Below are 19,460 nucleotides of genomic sequence, written 5' to 3'. Positions count from 1 at the left end.
CACATCCTTCGCGCTCTCGTAGCTACTTGCCACAGCAATTCAATCTAACAAAACCTCCAAGTAGAAAAAATAATAACCAACTCGAACTCTCATATTCTATATCGTCCCACAAATACTTAACGTACATTTTCCGTAGGCATCGAGTATATCTATCACTCTCAAACAAAAAACACTCGCCCTGACGCACTTGGTGTCATGTTGCACAGCTCCTAATTTCAGTGCACAGTATCAAACTGCTCCTAAATAATGCAGCACACATAACAGTAAACATCATCAGTACTCGTAATCTGCCCTAATAACGCATAGCAAAATAACAGATGCACGCATTGAATCTTTCCCACACTAAGTCACACGTCCAACAGTTCTCAATTCACTCAAAAGTCTCTGTTCGACCCCTCAAACATGACACGATGACAGCCGCATTCACACCTAACACCTGAGAAATTCATATCACCTAGACGCCAAACATGACTAACCAAGCCAGGCCGCGCGCTTCGTCTGTCACCGTCCTAACTCAGTGCGGTCCACCACACATGTTAAGGCCGCATTCCATTGCTTGCCGGCCTATTTGCGACGCATCTCCACCTTCACGTCTGTTGCCTGAATAGCCGAGAGCGAGTTCACACACACACACCGTCCACACACATCCCAGTGCTGCCCTACCCTCACAACTTAAAACGATCATCATATAATGTAAAAAAAAAAAAAAAATAAACAAAGAACGGAGAGCCCAGTCAACCTCTCCAAAATTGTATTTTGCCCCCCAGAAATAGTTAATGCTCGCTTTAGTGTATTCTCAGCTTATTTGTAAATTCAGATTCTTACTCTGGTAACAGAACTTGTTTACGAAAATAACACTGAATGGCGCTCCTAACCTCCTATCCTTCCAGCTCTCAACATACACAAATGTTCTCAATCCTCCTATATCCGAGAACAACCGATTAATCATTCTTATTCCTTCCTATCGAATTTACAGGTCTAATTTCCTAAGGACCCGTTATCGAAGTATCATACTGCTTTTCTTTCTGAGACTTTCTGTGCTTACTTTTACAGAGATCGCTAAATTACCTCTACAGCCCCCTCAATCTATACACACACACACACACACACACACACACACACACACACACACGGTCATCCTCTCTACTCATTCCAAAACATAAGTAATACTAACTTTACAATCCATTATATACAAACCCTACACAATGTAAGCCACAGTAAATTTACAATACCGACCATATGCCCCAATGCGCTCCATTCCTAAGGAAGCGCTGAGAACCTACTCTTTCTTTCTACACACGTGACACTCAGCGTTAATCAGCCCTTCTACATCGACGGACAGAAGTCCCTCTCACAATTGTTTCACAATTTCGTCGATCGCTTCATACAATTCGTTTACCTAACAAAATTTGCTCCAAGTTCAAATGTGTTTAGCTCCTACCACAATCACCAGAGCACTCTGTCATCACGTCAGTTGATTACGCAATTACCATTATTCAAGATGGCTGCACCCAGTGTGAAACGTCTCACCTTTCCCCAACCTGCATGCTACAGTAAAATTCCAACTTGGCTTTAGTCATACCCTACACTTCGTTTAGCTGATCCCATTTCCAGATCTTTGTGCATCTGCAATTTAAGTCCGAGAAAGACATATCCATTACCTTCTGCAGCCTGTTTAGAGACAGAACGACCTCATATACTGCAACAGAACCTTGTCTTGACCATTCGCCGGATATGCGAGCGCCGTCGGCGACATTTCAAAGCCACATATCTGTCCATCTAAACAGCCGTCCACTCAGCCCCAGGACCAGCATGCTGAACTGGGCTCTCCCTATACCTGCTCTCCAGCTATTGTCTAACCACATGCACTGCTCAAATTGATTCCTGAATAGCGCAGATCTCTATCCTCCCCTGCATCTCCAACTCGACATGTAAACACTGTCTCTCCCCCAGCTAGCGAACCCAACGTCATTCACGCTGCGCTGACAATTTCCACTCACAAATCTTAAACACTCTCATGTATAAAAGCCTATTCACTCCTGCCAAAACTCACTTAATAATAAAAAACATTCTCCCTTTCTAAGCATATATTAGTATGCATGTAGAACAAATAGACAAACATAATTCCAAGCACAAGTCATACATATGATTCTGATAGGTTACCAGTGAAAAAGGATAAGTGACGGAGAAAGTTCGTACATGTGATTGATTCTTGGGATTTGAACTTGTGATAGATTTCTGTTATGGATGCAAGGAGAATGGCTTTCTCGCCGAGAAAATGGGACATCTTGAATAAATAATAATAATAAATAGAAGTACAGTTTTCGAGACATTATCGTGTTGGAATTTGAATTTGGCGCAATTTTCTAGTGGAGGTAGGCCTATAATAATAAATAGTAATAATAAATGATAATAAATGACAATGCATGATAATGAAAGTTAATAAATGATAATGAATAATAATAAAGAGTAGTAAGGTTTTACAGCCATTATCGTGCTGGAACTCTAATTTGGAGGGAATTTTCTAGTGGAGGCAGGTCAATAATAATAAACGATAATAAAAGATAATAAATGATAATGAATGGTAATGAATGATAATGACTGTTAATAAGTGATAATCAATAATAATGAATAATAAGAAAGACAAGTGCAGTTTTGCATGCATTATCCTGTTGGAATTGGAATTTGGTGCCTACTTTTTCTGAAGGCTTAGGTTAGTGGATGTAGCCCAATTGGTCTATTTTCCCGCCAAAATTTAAAATCCCCGCCATTTTTTCTCGAGGTTTAGGTTAGTGGACGTAGCATAATTGGCCTATTTTCTCGCCAAACCTGCCATCTCGGATGACGTCATGCACTGTTGCCAAGTCTATATGCCGACATCTTGGATGACATCATCGCCGCCATCTGGAATAAATTTGGCAACAATGCAGAGTGAGCTGACACATAGGTTGTCCTACTACTTGCAGTATGTGCTACTGTGGCATGCACCAAAGTTGGATTGAATGAATGGTCTCTAGCATGGACACGACGCATTTGACCTTCTTTATTCCATATCCTCTCATCGACCAGCCCCCAGAGTTCGCACACGGTGGATAAGATAACCTCGTATAGGTAGCCGGCTGTGACGGAGAGAGGACGGACTCACTGTAGGCGGCGCAGGGCACCCCGGTGTAGGCGTGGGCGGCGTGGTGGCAGCGGTGGGTGCCGTGTGTGCAGAGTGCCGGGTCTCCCGGTGGCAGCAGGTTGTTGAGCTTGGCACGGCGCAGTGCGGCGCTGAGCTTCTCCAGGTCGTCGCTGCTCTTGAGCCGCGGCACCAGCCGCCGCTCTGCCGACTGCAGCGTGCGCAGCTGGTCTGCCGGCACACAGGACTACCAGTCACCAGCACGGCGACACTAACAAGACAGATAACAATGCAAACGACACACACACTCTCTCACATTTCCCGACCAACTGCCGGTGTGCTTGACACACAGCTGACATTCACAACCCCCCCCCCCCCCACCTGTGTACCAAATAATTCAGAATACTGACAATACCGCCTTTCTTGCTACCTAGTCCCATCCTTAATGCATCCAAATGGTACCTCCATCTCCTGTTTGATATCCGAATATAACTCATGGTACATTTCAGTGATTAATGCACAAACCCAGGCGATACTTCCACCTCAGATACCTTTGCCAAATAAAAAAAAGCCTACCAATACACCGAAATAAAAAGATAACTACCTAGGAAATCACTCGTTCAAAGCTAACTAGAAATCTTGGAAAAGAAAGCCCACAATATTCTGAAACTAAAAACAGGCTGAAGATGCTATGTAGACCCAAAGACCATCCGTCTACCTGTGCAAGGTTACTACACCACAACCTTATCTATCCCCATATGTGTCTCTGCTCCTCCCAAACTCCCTAATGTTGCTGCCTCCGGATCACGGAGTCCCGAGTCCGATTCCCAGCCGGATTGAAGGATTTGTTCTCTACCCAGAGACTGGGTGTTTGTGTTGTCATTGTCATTTCATCATCATCATCATCATCATTTATGATGGTGGCTACATTTGATTGTGAAAAAATATACCGTGTAATCATTGAGACTTTGCATGGGTGCTGATACTGTGCAGTTGATCGCCCCACAAACCGAACATCATCATCCCAAACTCCACACTCCTTCCCATACCTGACTACTTTCCTCTTCCTATACACTGTACTAGCTCATAAGAGTTCGACATCTCGTCGCAGACCTAGAACAACTTCGCCTATGCCTATCGAAGTCTTGAATCCCAACACCCCACTGCAGCCCTACGCACGAAAACCTGGGGTGCTGTGCTAGTATATTGGCACATTTCACTCTAAACACTTCACATCCTTTTTCTCTCTCTCCCAGGCCGTGACATGATCCCTACCCAGTGAGGTGGCACTCTAGACCCACATTTGGGGGGAAGATGGTTCAAACCGGCACCTGGTGATTTCCTTATATTGTTTCAGGCAAATGCCAGCATGGTTTTGTTGAAAGAGCTCACCTGACTTCCATCACCATACTTCCCCAATCCGATTAGACTGATGACCTCGCTGTTTGGTCTCCTCCCCCAAATCAACCAACCAACCAACCAACCAACCAACATGATCCCTAATGTCTATCATTCCTACCAACTCTACTGCACCCTGCCTGTCCCACCCTCATTGGAGGCCCCAATCCATCCATTTTCTGCCTAAGTCAACCCCTACACATCTCCTAATTCTTACGTTGCATATCAGTTTCATACAATACTCACTCTAGATACCTTCCTAGTCTAAATACATTATGATACAATTAAAACATTTCAAAGGAATATGCTGCAATAAACGTGCCATCTATGGTGTTACAACATTTACAATTCACGTTTCAAGCCAATGTAACAAGAAAGATCTCACACAATGCTTAATGAAAACGAGAGTAACATTAGATACATTCGGGATTATACATGACTTTACTGCCAAGAACATGAGTGACAAGAAATTCGAATTAATGTTTGCTGAATGACGATGTGACTGAGACGCTAGAAACACAGCACAGCGAGTAGACAATTTTTTTTCCAAGAGTCAATGAACTATTGCAATTCAATTATATAAATCATTCAAACGAAAAATACGTATTTTTGACGGTACATTATCTGATCAAAAGTATACAGGAACGAGGCAGGCAGTATAATGTTGCCAGTACAGAAGCTGTGACAACAGAACGTGATGGTGATAAGAACTCAGTGACTTTGATCATGGACTAGTCATTGGATGTCACCTGAGCGACAAATCCATGAGGGACATTCTAACCCTTATGAAGCTGCCTGACTGTCACTGGTGTCATTGTTAAGTGGAAACGCGATGGAACAACTTCAGCTAAACGAAGACCATACACATCTAATGTACTGACAGACAGGGGACGATAGCATTATAAAGGGTGATTGTAAAAATTGCGTAAAATCGGTGAAAGAAATATTATCAGCAGTCCAACTAGCACAATGACTATGCGTAGAGAGTTACATAAACCACAGTTTTTGTTGTGTACATAGTTCCGCATAGTCAGCGCGTACACAACTTTCCCACTGGAGCGCGCCCCGCTAAGCACAACAGTGCAGGCGCAGCACTCGTCCACCTCCGCACTATGAGATGGCGCTGTCTTAGAGACGGACCAAATTCTGCTTCCGCCAATCTGCGTATTAATATGTCTCGCAGCCAATGAGACTGCTGCTAACGTAGAACCTTTTCTCCTCGCGGATCACACTCGTGCAGTGATACCTGAATGCTCGAGGTATTATAACGAGTGTACAGACCTCCGATTAGTCAGTCTGCATTAGTCTATAGTCAAGTTTCAGTCTGCACCTAATAAGATTATCATATTCCTGTACATAGCCATGAAGATAAATGAATAGACACTTTGTCAAGTATCATAGATATGTGAGAGTAAGATTAACGTACCAAGAGCAAAGGAATTTCAAATTGTCAATTGTAAACAGCATCCAGAATCAAATTAAGTAATTTGATTTTTATTATTTTAATAAATGTGTGTGAAAATTAATCAAGTTCTGTTTAAAGTTGGTCACCGTCAATCTGCTACTCTAAGCACGCAAGTGGCATTTCTATCGTCTGACCTAATAGCAGAAGATGAACACGCCACGATAAGACCACGAGACATATTGCTGACACTCGCCTACTTCGTTACAGTGACAAGTCAAATAATCTGATGGTGTGTGTACCGAAGGTCTTACAGTACGCACTCCACAGTTTTCCATAGTCAGTGTTAGGCGACGTTTGAGGTGGTATAGCACTGGACTGTGGATGACTGGAAACGAGCCATTTGGATATATGAAATACGCTATACAATGTGGCAATCCGATGGAAGGACCTGTGTAGTGCCCACACTGAAGCACAAAGGAGGTAGTGTTGCAATGTTGTGGTGTTATTCAAATGGTTCAAATGGCTCTGAGCACTATGGGACTTAACATCTGTGGTCATCAGTCCCCTAGAACGTAGAACTACTTAAACCTAACTAACCTAAGGACATCACACACATCCATGCCCGAGGCAGGATTCGAACCTGCGACCGTAGCAGTCGCGCGGTTCCAGACTGAGCGCCTGAACCGCTAGACCACCGCGGCCGGCAGGTGTTATTCATGGTTAGATTGTGGTCCCACTACTCCGCTTAAGAAAGCGCTAAATGTTGAAGAATATGGACACATTTACAGCATAGTGTCCAGCATACAGTAAAGGAACAGTTCAGATACGATGGATGTTTGTATCAGCATGATAACGCACTCTGTCATAAAGCAGCATCTGCAGGGCAGTTGTTTATGGACAATAACATCCCTCAAATGGAATGGTCCTGCCCAGAGCTGTGACTAGAACGCAATGTTGGAATGAGTTAGAATGCTGACTTTGCTTCACACCCCAGCGTGCAACGTCATTACCTCCTCTGGTTTCGGTTACAGTGGAAGAATGGGCTGCCATTCCTCTACAGATATTCAGACACCTCATTGAAAGTGTCTCCAGCAGAGTTCAAGCCATCATAAAGGCAAAGTGTGCACACGCCCCATACTAAACTACACTAATTGGTGACTGGATGCTTTTGATTAGGTAGTGTACGCCGTCAACATTACGCATGTGTATGTGTAATACATCATATTAGCACAACGGAATGCAACTGTGGATTGGTAGGCACACCTGAACATACATTACAAACGATCCTGTTGGAGGGAGACCCGCAACTAAGCATTATACCAGAGGTTGAAAATAGCGCTTCAGTTGTAAAGTTCTTTTATTATCGCACGACCGGTTTCGGGCTCTTATAAGCCCATCTTCAGGTGTAGTAACTTGGTGCTGTAGCCCCCGAGCGCTCGGGGGCCACAGTACCAACTTACGAAAGTTACGACACCTGAAGATGGGCTTATAATAGCCTGAAACCGGTCGTGTGATAATAAAAGAAATTTACAACTGAAGCGGTATTTTCAACCTCTGGTGGACATACGTTGTTTAAATGCGACATATATAGTGAATTTCCACAGGGAGTGGACACTATATGGCAGGGTGTATGTCATAATTTAGAATTAGGAAAAGAGGCACCAGCTGGATACTCCAGCGAACAATATATCCAAAGCTAAATTAGACGAGTGTCAAAATACATATGTCGAGCAGCCAAGTGAAGTCGTAGCTGTCAGAACAGTTCACTAGAGATGAAAGATCAGCAAGATGGAGAAACAACAATAGCAGGTATGCCAATATGAAGACGTGGCCTTTCAGACAATACTAGCAGCGAAGTGCAAACGGAAGAGCAGAGGCAATGACTTACTGAGAGGGCGGTAGCCTTGCGTCCAATACCGTGATCTCCTCTGGCATTCCAAGACAAATGAGATGTCTCCTGGTGGCTCCGGTGAGGATTCTCACACTACACCTCTCTGATAGACTCGGGAGGCACTTTGATGGTGTCGTGCCACCGATGTGATAAGAGAACAGTTTTCCTCTTGAGATGGTAGTCATCTCACACTCAAGGAAGGAAAGAATAACACCCAGCCGATTCATTGATAAAAAATGGATTAGCGAAATTCGACAGTAGTCTCTTTGCTGTAATGTAGTCTGTAGTTATGGTGAGTAGCTCTACTTGGTCACCTTTGAAACGGTTAGTACAGAATCTGAGCGCTGGAGCAGCACATTTCCAGAAATACCACGTCATAATTTCTGTGTAGCAAGCCATATCTACTTAAATTATCCAAATCTGATATTTAGTTTTAAGGGCTTAGATTGTTCGGCCTTTGAATATATTGTTTTAACTGTAAACAAGAAATTCAACACTTTTATATAATTTTTTGAGCACGTCATTTCGGTTGCAACAAGTACAGCTTGCATTAACAAGCTCCATTAGGCATAAAAATTGTATATCTAGTTTTTAAGAGCAATAAATAAGTAAATAAATAAATAAAAGCGTTATGACCAGGGACTTTACGCCTCCACCTTCACTGCCCTTGTTGGTCAAATACTGGTTCGGACTGGCTTATTTTGTACCGCGTGCCGCTGACAATCTCGGCTTCGTGAGTCTGTTTTCTCTCTACATCGTTCGTTTTATTCAAAAGCTCTTGTAGTTTTCCCTCATTTTCACTAAGTATGCCAGTATCATCAGTGAATCTTACTTTGATGTCCTTTTCTCTCAAATTTATTGCTTCCACTCCTTATTTCCGTAATTGCGTCCTCGATGTATAGGTTCAAAGACTGTATTCCTGCCTGATGCTCTTTTCTATCCAAGCACTCTTCTCTTGGTCTTCATTTTTATTGTTCCCTCTTTGTTTATGCCTATGCCTAGTTTTCTGAGAATTTCCAACATCTTGCATCGCTTTATGTTGAAAGGTTTTTGGTTGGTCGACAAATCCACAAATGTGTCTTGGTTTTTCTTAAGTCTTACTTATTTTATGAAGCCCAAAGTCAAAGTTGGTTTTATGTTTCTTAAGGCCAAAGCGATCCTCATCTGGCAGATCCTGATTTCTGTTTTCCATTCTTCTGTATTTTATATTTGTCATAAACCTGAATGTATTAGTTGTTAAGCAGATTATGCGGTACTTGTCGCATATCGAGACTTGGTATCTTCGGGATTGTCTGAATGACTGCCTTTCAAAAGTTGGGTGGTACATCTCCAGTCTCATGGATTGTATACCGTTGTCTGAAAATCTATTGGCTGCCACTTACCCCAATGATTTAAGAATTTCCGTAGGTATATTATGTATTCGGTCTGCCTCGTTTGTGCGCAGTTCTTTCAAAGCTTTGCTAAATTCTGCCTCCAATAGTATATCAACTGTTTCTTCCAAACCGACATCAATTCCTGGTTGAGAACTATATTCTGAGCAGATTCACAAACACCATCACCTTTCCTCCAACTGGCTTTCTTCTGGATCCATATGTCACAATATATAGGTATGGACAACAACTATAAATCAGTTTGCGATAACGCTTGTAATGTCCATACTTTCCAAAAGTTTTTCTAGACATCGTAAACAAAATCACGTATATATGTTGTGCAGAGTGACCTACCATTTCTGCGAAGTGCATTAAACAAGTTTTCCTAATTTTATGAACCATTGTAGCTCGAAAATTTGTTCCATCCTTTATCTACTCGGTGTAAACATGCCTAAACCCTGCGAGCGTCAACAGCTTCGTAACTCACAGTTGTATCATGCCTCGCATTTCTAAGAGAAGTCATTGTCTCGCATTTCAGTGGTCCGAGGATATTTTCCTGGCAGGAGATGTTTTTAAGGATAAACAACCTTGGTCATTGGCTCCACTTAGGAGGACGTAGCATAAGTGAATGCAGCATTCTTAACTCATGCTGTTTCGGTCTTCTTTTTTTTACCAGAACCTGCCAAAGAAGATAACCTGACACACGGAGAGTATAAATATGTATGAATCCACGGCCGGTGTCAATGTCTTTGACTTTACTTGGGACAAGCGTGCGCAAAGGAAAGTACAAACGTACGGAATAGATTCAAAAAATATGTGAGTGCCTCGAAGATTCCATAACTAATAGAAACCGGTACGTTGTTCTGTATGGTTGTAGGCAAGGGTACCGTCAGGAGTGTCTCCTGAAGCGTGACAGGCCTGCTCTTATTCTCAGTGTACTACATAAACGATCTAACTGACAGGGGGGGGGGGGGGGGGGGGAAGCAACCTCCGGCAGTTTGCTGGTGACGCTGTGGGGTGCGGGAAGGAGCCGCCGTTGTAGGACTGTAGGAGGATCCAAAATGAGTCAGAGGTAATTTCTAGTATGTGTGATGAGTGGGAGCTTCCTCTGAATGTAGAAAAATGTAAGCTAACGCAGGCGAGTGGGAAAGCCAATCCTATGATGTCTATGTACTAGTATGCTGCTTGACAGTCACGACGGGCCAGTGTCTGGACGTAGCGCTGCAGAGCGATATGGAATGGAGAGAGCGCGCAAGGACGACAGCAGAGGTGGTGAATGGTCGACTTCGGTGGTTTATTGGGGGATCTTCAGGAAAAAGTAGCTCATCATGTAGAGGAGAAAGCGTATAGAACCCCAGTATGGCTCATTCTACGAGGGTTCACTGAAAAGTAATGCCTCCGCCTTCGTAACTCTTCAACAATTGGCAGCGTTGGTATGCGGCAGGTACTGGCTTGTCTGTGGCCTCTTCTTTACAGCTCAAGTTGGCGGGAAGCCTTAGCGTTCAACGGTTGTGTTGTTACAGTGTAAAGTATGGAACCCTGGGCAGACGGTAGGCTACTGGAAAAAAAAAATAAGGGGGGGGGGGGGGCTCTGAGCACTATGGGACTCAACATCTTAGGTCATAAGTCCCCTAGAACTTAAAACTACTTAAACCTGAACATCACACACACCTATGCCCGAGGCAGGATTCCAACCTACGACCGTAGCAGCCCCGCGGTTCCGGACTGCAGTCATACAATTCTTGACAGAAGGTGTCACCCCAAAAGAGATTCGGCAGAGGATGAAAGCATTTTATGGTGATTGTATTGATGTGAGTACTGTGCGTTTTGGACGAGTAAGTTTAAAGATGTGGAGGCGGGAACATCTGACTTGCGTGACAAAGAAAAAGTTGGACGTCCTGTGACAGCAACCACCGAGTCTCACAAGCAGAATGTTGATAGATTGATTCAGGACGATCGTCGTATCATTCAGAGAGAAACTGCAAGCGCAATCGGCATTTCACATCATTACTTTGTTTGGCTATCGGAAGATCTGTGCGCGATGGGTACCCCGGATGCTGACTTCTGAAATGAAAGCGCACAGACTTGAAATTTGCCAGGAACTCGTCTCGGTTACGAGAATGAAGATGACACCTTTCTCCAATCAACCATAGGACATCATTATGCTTCTGATAAAGACGTTGAGAGAACTGTGAGGATGTGGTTGCGGAAACAGAGTGTCATCTTCTTCCGTGACGGCTTCAGAAAACTTGTTCATCGTTGGCAGGAATGTATACAATTAGCTGGGGATAATGTGGGAAAATGAATATTTGTAATTATAGATCGTATTCTAAAGATTATTTCTGCGTTTCATTTATTAAAATTTTAATTTTGATTATCAACAGCCTCAGTTATCTAGGTTTCAGTCGGGATAACCCAATCTTCTTCAGAATAACAGTAACTACCGTTTGTCCATAGTGGACATCGTCAAGCTGAAACTACAAATCCATAAATTATCGTTAGAGTATAAAACTTATCTGGAACTGCCTCGGCCCCACTTCGCGACCGCGATGCGCCAGCCACGAGTGCTGTACTGGAACTAAGTTCCATTTACAGCCATTCATGGACTTTATGATCCCATCAACGATGATCATGTCCTCAGATAACAGTTCTTTGCGGATGGTTTGAAGAACATTCTGTATAATTCGAGCGAATGATTTGGCTACCGACAGCGTCCGACACGAATCCCATAGAACATTCATGGGAGACATTCGATAGGTCAGTTCGTGCACAAAACCCTGCACTGCCAACAATTTCGCAACTATGGACAGCTACTGTAGCAGTTTCTGGAAGGGACACCGAACGACTTGTTGGTTCCACGCCACGTCGACCTGCTGCACCGTGCTGGGCAGGGGGAGGTCCGACTTGGTATCAGGAGGCATCCAAAGACTTTTGCCACTTTAGTTAAGTGAAGCACCGGGTGTCTCAGTCTTTCTTCTGGGAAGAGCCGCTAGAGAACTTGAACTGGAAGAAGAATGTTACTGAGCTTCTCAAACAGGTAAGTTCATTTACTTTTGGTCATCATGCAGTTCCTAATCTTGAAACCAAACGAATTCACCTCCAGAATGAGATTTTCACTCTGCAGCGGAGTGTGCGCTGATATGAAACTTCCTGGCAGATTAAAACTGTGTGCTGGACCGAGACTCGAACTAGGGACCTTTGCCTTTCGCGGCTAAGTGCTCTACCAACTGAGCTACCCAAGCACGACTCACGCCCCGTCCTCACAGCCTTACTTCTGCCAATACCTCGTCTCTTCCTTCCACTTGCCCGCGAGTCTCGGTCCGGCACACAGTTTTAATCTGCCATGAAGTTTCGAGTTAACCTCCTGATATATTTTTCATATTTCCACTCAATAATGTCTTACGGAGTAATTTTCTGCGGTAATTGATGACTTAGAAAGAAAGTAGTTATTGGACAAAGCGACCAATATGAATAATACATGGTGTTCACCCACGGACGTCATATAGGCAACTCTTCAAGATGCTAGGCAATTTAACTGCACCGTCACAATACATAGATTCGCTAATGAAATTCGTCGTAAATAATCCATCACAACTAACAGTGGAACGGAAAGGTAGTCTATTTTAATATTTCAGCACGCGGGCGTACACAGAGGAGGATTTTAGTGAGTCGTGGAGTGTCTAGTGTACGACCACCGGTTCGTATCTCTGTGCCCTCAGATAAGGGCGCCGTCCAATGAGAGAGAGGGGAGGGAGGAAGGGGGGAGGCTTCAGCGAGCCGCTAGCCATGGTATCAGCGCTGACGTCGCACCACCCAGCCCCCTCCCCCCCCCCCCCCCCCCCCCCGAGAATGCCTCATCTGAATGGCACTCCAGGACAGAGAGGACAGACCTACCTCTCCTCCTCGGCTGTGGCCCAACAGCGGAACAGTGCAACACGTCCTACACTAACAGGGGTGACTGCCCGTCGCCGTTACGTGCCTAGTCCGCTTCTCCGCCTATCTTTGAAGAATCTGCAGAAACATGATAGACGGCAATTGTGTGTGGAACGACGTTACAGGGGACAGGAATGGCATCAGACAGTGTTTTCAGACCAATTCCTGGTCTGTTTGTTTGAAGATGATGGCCGCACTTTGGTTAACCACAGACAGGGAGAGCGGCATCACAGTAACTGCATTCACCCAACACACACAGCGGAATCTCAAGACCTTATGATGTTGGGTGCTACTGGGCACAGCCACAAATCACAGTTGGCGCGTGTTCAGACCACCGTGATCAGTGTAAGCTACATAAATGTCATCCTGTGACCCATAGCCACACCCTTGCTCCACGGCACCTCAGACGCCATTTTTCAGCAAGACAATGCAAGACCACACGTTGCTGCACGAACATGTGCCGTCGTAATCTCACAGGTTATCAGCCTTTAGCCCTGGCATGCCAGTTCACCAGACTAGTCGCCTATCACAGGACACAAGCTGAACCGAGGTGACTGAAATGCTAATCATATGAACGTCCTATATGTAGTCGTTCAAGGTGTTATCTCATTTCTAAACACGAGTGTATGTCTTCAATTAGAAACACCGCGTGTGTGCAACGGAGGGGACCACCTTGGACAAGAGAGCTTGTATCCGACTGGAGAAAGAGAAACGAAAGATCTTGAAAGACATGTGGGCGCGAAGGAACACGCTAAAGCCTGGATACACAGACAAACGCAGGAGCTATGCGAGAGCGTTGAACCAGTTTAAAACATGATACGAAAGAGAAGACTGACATTTGCCAGAGGCGTCGTGAGAATGGGCAACAACACGTTGACAAAGGAGATATGGAAAACAGTACGCTTAACGGGGAACAACTGGGCGAAAGAAATCAGGGAGGACTGCAAAGCAATTGGAATAAGTGAAAAACTTCGCACATAACAGTGCAGGATTGATCCAGCTGTAGTGTGTGCAGTGTAAGGGCATAGATGGTCTGGTATCAGAATCAAAATTGAGATCACAGAAGCAGAACTAGGAGGAGCGAGAGAACAAAAAAGTCTTGCGTACTGAATAAGTCACCGGTCCCTCTAAGGAGGCGAAACGACTAAATTTGAAAAGTAACGTCCGATTTGGCGCGAAATGGGAACTACTGTGAAAATCCGATATAAGTTGGATCAGAAGTGTTGGTTGGGCAGCGTCTTTAGTGTGCCTGTCGATCGCTTCACGTCACTCTTTTCAGTTCAGAGCGCAAAGTGATCACGTAGAAATCCCTGGAGAGAGATTCGCCTCAAGCTATGCAGCCCACGTGACATAAATGTAACGTATTTTTTTCTTCGAGACAATTCTCAGCCGCGTTCTGCAGGGGCAATGAAGACGCTCCTGCAGCGTTTTCGTTGGGAAGTGTTTGATCACCCCCAGTACAGACCTTAATTGGCTCTCTCTGATGTTCATCTCTGCTCACATGAACCGCTGGCTACGAAGACAACCTTTTGGTACAAACAACGAAAGGCAGACCAGCGTAGAGAATTGGCGGAAAGTACAGGCGGCTGCTTTCTGTGACGAGGACAGAGGAAAGTTTGTACAACGGCACGACAATGTGTAAGTCTGAGCGCCGACTATTTAGAGAGGTAGGTGGAAGGTGTGGCTACTGTTGCGAATAAAAAAGTTTTGATTTTCACTGTGGTTTCAATTTCGCGACGATCGGACCTTTCTTTCCCAACAGCCCTCGTAACTAAATCCATACAAAGATCCGGTGGAAAGGGTAGCTTGCAGTAGTGTGGATTATATGAACCCCGCGGCAACTCTTTTTCTTCTCTCGGTTGTGGCGTGAGACCGCTGCGCTTCGCACAAACGAGGCTCGGCGGCTGCTCCTCCTTACCGTAGAGGTACTTCTCGAAGGCGCGGAAGGTGAAGGGTCCGTGGAAGCCCTTGAGGCCGACGATGAGGCCGGCGCGGCGGTAGTCGTCGACGAGCCTCTTGACGAGCACCTGCTCGTTGGCGCGGCCCGCGCGGATCTGGAGCCTCTTCAGCTCCAGCAGCTGCTGGAAGATGCGCCGCTCCATGTGGTACCTGCGGCAGCAGGCGGCGAACCGGCTCTACAGGCTGCGCCTCAGTAGCACCGCAAACTCTGTCTCAAAATAGCTGTATTCTCAAGTCTTCCTTGTGGAAGGTCATGCCTCGAAAATAGTATGTGACAGGATGTACGTAAATTTCATTGTGTAGTCGAGGACTGATTGTTATCGACACATCACATTTGTCAAAGGTACATTGATTTGACACCTAAAAGATAAGCACATTACATTAGCATATGCAAACTAGACGTTGTTATACTTTTAATACGAAAATGGACGCTACCATTTTTATTTTGCTATCTAATATGACATCTTCATATGGTTAAATACAGCGAGTTGCCGAATGAAGTTTTTATTGATACACCAGAAAAAATCAGATGATCGAGTAAATGCTGTTGGATATCAACAAAAATAACCATAAAAATGACACAAATTGATATACCTCATAGTGGAGAAACAGAAGATGAACAGGGGTAAGAAAATGTTTCGTTAAAAAGGTGTGAAATAAATTCCCTGTTGTGTCTCTTGGTTATGTAATTTACCTCAACGTGCATTTTTACTGACATTATTGTTTACAGTTGGTCATGGCATTTTTTGTCTGATTTGCATTTGTTCTGTTTCAGTGTAACTACCATCTCAACATATCATAACTGTGTATTCTGTGTCTGAAACGACGCTCATGCACTACATCTACGGCCTGGCAGATGGGAATGCGGATTCAGCACGTCAGCTTTATGGCTGAACGTAACTCCGGTAGTCAGTTACCTGTGCAAGAGCGTTTGTACGACACCGTCAATGCTTGTGAGTGACAGCCTCATTTGAGAAGAAAATTTCAGATGAAGACCACGCGATGTACGAATTCATGACCTTGAAGAATATGTTCTTCTTCCTGCAGATGGGGCTTGAGCAGCTAGTACAAGGAGAATACCGGAAGGGAAGACCTCAGTGACATGTCGATGTGAAACAGTTAGTGTGCAAACTTATGTACTCGTATCGACTTCAACAGGTGCAAGGATTAAATGAGGCGACGCATGTTAAGGCAGTGTGCTGCGTTTCTTAGCATGTACCTGATTCACTGAAGAGGCTGGGTTTAACATCATGGGTAGGGATCTTCAGTTATCATAGCAATCGTGACTGGGCTCATGAAAACCTTCGTGAATTGCGACAAGACAGATATCAAGACAGGTTCAGCCTCTAAGTGTGGTGTGGAATCGTTAATGATCATCTAACTGGCCTCTATGTCTTTCGTCAACTTCTTATTGGATAAAGAAATCTGCTGTTTCTCAGAGATGACTTGTTTCATTTAGATGATTATGTATCTCTAGAAGTCAGCCAACAAATGTGATTTATGCACAACGCTGCTCCACCTCCCAATACATGGATAGTTTTCCAGTATGTCGATAATCAATTTCCAAAGAGACTACTACAACTAAATTTGGCGCAGAAACAGCGGGCTTCGTGAGTATCAGCACTGTGGGGTTTATAACATCGTTGCTCCAACAGGAGTGGAGTATGGGAAAAACATATTTCCTCACCCCTGGTGTATAGGCTGCCCTACGCAACATGTATGTTGTGTGGGAACACTGTCATCCTGTCCAACAAACTTGCTTTGCAGGGTAACCCACATGTCAGGGTCAAGATATGGCTTTCTGGGCCCTGATTTAAAGGCTGCCCTGCATAACAGGCATGTTTTGCTGGAGTAGTGTCAGCCTGATTTATTGACCAGCTTTACATCTGTATGTCAGGGGCAAATAAATGATTTTGAAGCACCTGATATGTTGTGTGTCCTCATGGTGGGCAGATTGTGGGAGTAGTACATGCCTCCTTTATTGATCTGTATTGCAGTGGCTACATGTGACAATGAGCATGGCAGGGGTTAGTTTGAGAAGGGTAGAGGAGCAGATGAACAGAGTGAGGGGGAGAGCAAATGGACAGGGGAGAAGGGGGAGATGCATGAGACAGGTGGAATGTGTAGAGGAATAGTGGGCAAGCAGCAAAGGAAGAAGGAGAGGTGGAGATGCTCAGCATGAGGGGGATGAAGATATGGTCAGAGAGAGGGGTAGAGGAAATGGACAAAGAGAATGTGTTCGGTATATGTGTCGACAGTATATGTGGGCGAAGGCTAGTAGTAATATTACACTATTATTGTCATTAGGGAACTGGGTTCTATAAAGCGTGGCGTGCACTCACTTGCGCATGCTGTTCTGTACGGCCTGCGTGACGGAGACGGTGCTGAGCGGCGGCCGGCCGTCCTGCCTGCAGGGTCGCGGCACCCTGCCGCCCCCGCCGCCCCCGCCACCCCCGCCGCCCCCGTCGCTGCCCCCGGCCTCGCCCGGCTGCTCGTGCTCCCGCCGCGGCGACGGCTCGAACCCAGAGTCGGGCTGCGCGCTGGAGCGGCTGCGCGTGGTCGTCGAGGACGCCTCCTCCTCCTCCTCCTCCTCCTCCCCCTCCTCCTGCTCCTCCTCGTCCTCTTCCTCACCCTCCTCCCGCTTCTGCAGGCCGTCCTCGACCTCCAGTTCCTCTCGTTCTCCGCCTTCGTCTCCTTCCGACTCCTCGCCGCTTTCCTCCTGGCTCTCCTGTGTGAGAAAGACGCTGACGAAATGGACACGTAATGTCTCGCCACATACTAGAAAACTGATTTTTCACAGAGAATCAGGTAGCAAACATACAGAACATCCGCAGAACTAAATTACTGTTAACTGACTCCTTACTGATGCAATTACAGAAACTACGAAATATCAGCTAATCATCACACCAATAATTAAGTTTACGTTTTTGTGCAATTCTAGAAGCGTAGTTCTCGACGCACGTGACGATGGCCGTAACTCACTCCTTATCATCCCCCCCTCCCCCCCCTCTCATCCACTGCTGCGGAAATGCCTTACCTAGAAGCGCCGAAGTGAAAATTTCTCAAGTTTCCGAGGCTCGTGAAGACAGTGGCTGCACGTTCATTGAATCCTAAAGAACTAATTTTTTCCCCAGGTGTATTTACGACTACCTATGGATTCTAAAAAAGTATCAGTTGCTGCTTGTAGGTGAGCGAGAACCTTAATCTCAGGGCTTGTGAATGGGGCGACTGTGGGAAGTGACTCAAGAGTGACGAAGTGAGTTGGTGTGGTGATTGGAGACAGCAGACGTTCCACTGCCACGTCAGATTTCACCAGTTGTCCTGGGGCACAGCAGTGTATGACAGTGAAACATGCACTGTGGGAATACCGGAACAGAATGGAATCGAAACATTTGAGATTAGTGCTACAGACGAATGATGAAAATTAGGTGGTCTGATAAGGTAAGGAATGAGGAGGTTATGCGCAGAATCGGAGAGGAGCGGAATTGTGGAAAACACTGACAGGGAGAAGAGACAGGATGATAGGACATTTGTTAAGACACCAAGGAATGACTTCCATGTTACTAGAGAGAGTTGATGCACGAAACGGTCGTCATTACTGGCTGCAGATCTCTACATTGCGATAGACAAAAAATTATAACCTCGCTACGATAATCGTATCGATAACGGAAGGTTACAAGAGTCGAGGGACATGAAAGGGAAGCAGTGCTTGGGAAGGGAGTGAGACAGGGTTGTAGCCTCTCCCCGATGTTATTCAATCTGTATACTGAGCAAGCAGTGAAGGAAACAAAAGAATAGTTCGGAGTAGGTATTAAAATCCATGGAGAAGAAATAAAAACTTTGAGGTTCGCCGATGACATTGTATATCTGTCAGAGACAGCAAAGGACTTGGAAGACAGGTGAACGGAATGGATAGTGTCTTGAAAAGAGGATATAAGATTAACATCAACAAAAGCAAAACGAGGATAATGGAATGTGGTCGAATTAAGTCGGGTGATGTTGAGGGTATTAGATTAGGAAATGAGACACTTAAAGTAGTAAAGGAGTTTTGCTATTTGGGGAACAAAATAACTGATGATGGTCGAAGTAGAGAGGATATAAAATGTAGACTGGCAATGGCAAGGAAAGCATTTCTGAAGAAGAGAAAGTTGTTAACATCGAGTATAGGTTTAAGTGTCAGGAAGACATTTCTGAAAGTATTTGTATGGAGTGTAGCCATGTATGGAAGTGAAACATGGACGATAAATTGTTTGGACAAGAAGAGAACAGAAGCTTTCGAAATGTGGTGCTACAGAAGAATGCTGAAGATTAGATGGGTAGATCACATAACTAATGAGGAAGTATTGTACAGGATTGGGGAGAAGAGAAGTTTGTGGCACAACT

At 44.9% G+C, this 19,460-nt stretch overlaps 1 protein-coding gene across 1 annotated transcript in view; it reads right to left on the bottom strand.

Moving 5' to 3' along the window:
- LOC126270168 (uncharacterized) overlaps window positions 1–19,460 on the bottom strand; it is a 342,447-nt gene that overhangs the window by 22,959 nt on the left and 300,028 nt on the right. The window contains exons 12-14 of the mRNA XM_049974090.1: window positions 17,420–17,664; window positions 15,037–15,227; window positions 3,146–3,352 (exon numbers count right to left, since the gene is read on the bottom strand). Of these exons, the coding sequence (XP_049830047.1) occupies window positions 3,146–3,352; window positions 15,037–15,227; window positions 17,420–17,664 (643 nt within the window). The remainder of the gene's footprint in view (window positions 1–3,145; window positions 3,353–15,036; window positions 15,228–17,419; window positions 17,665–19,460) is intronic.

This window comes from Schistocerca gregaria, chromosome 1, assembly GCF_023897955.1.
Source record: "Schistocerca gregaria isolate iqSchGreg1 chromosome 1, iqSchGreg1.2, whole genome shotgun sequence".
Lineage (NCBI taxonomy): Eukaryota > Metazoa > Arthropoda > Insecta > Orthoptera > Acrididae > Schistocerca > Schistocerca gregaria.
Note: the sequence above shows the minus strand (reverse complement) of the source record. Positions and strands in the feature narration are given on the sequence as shown.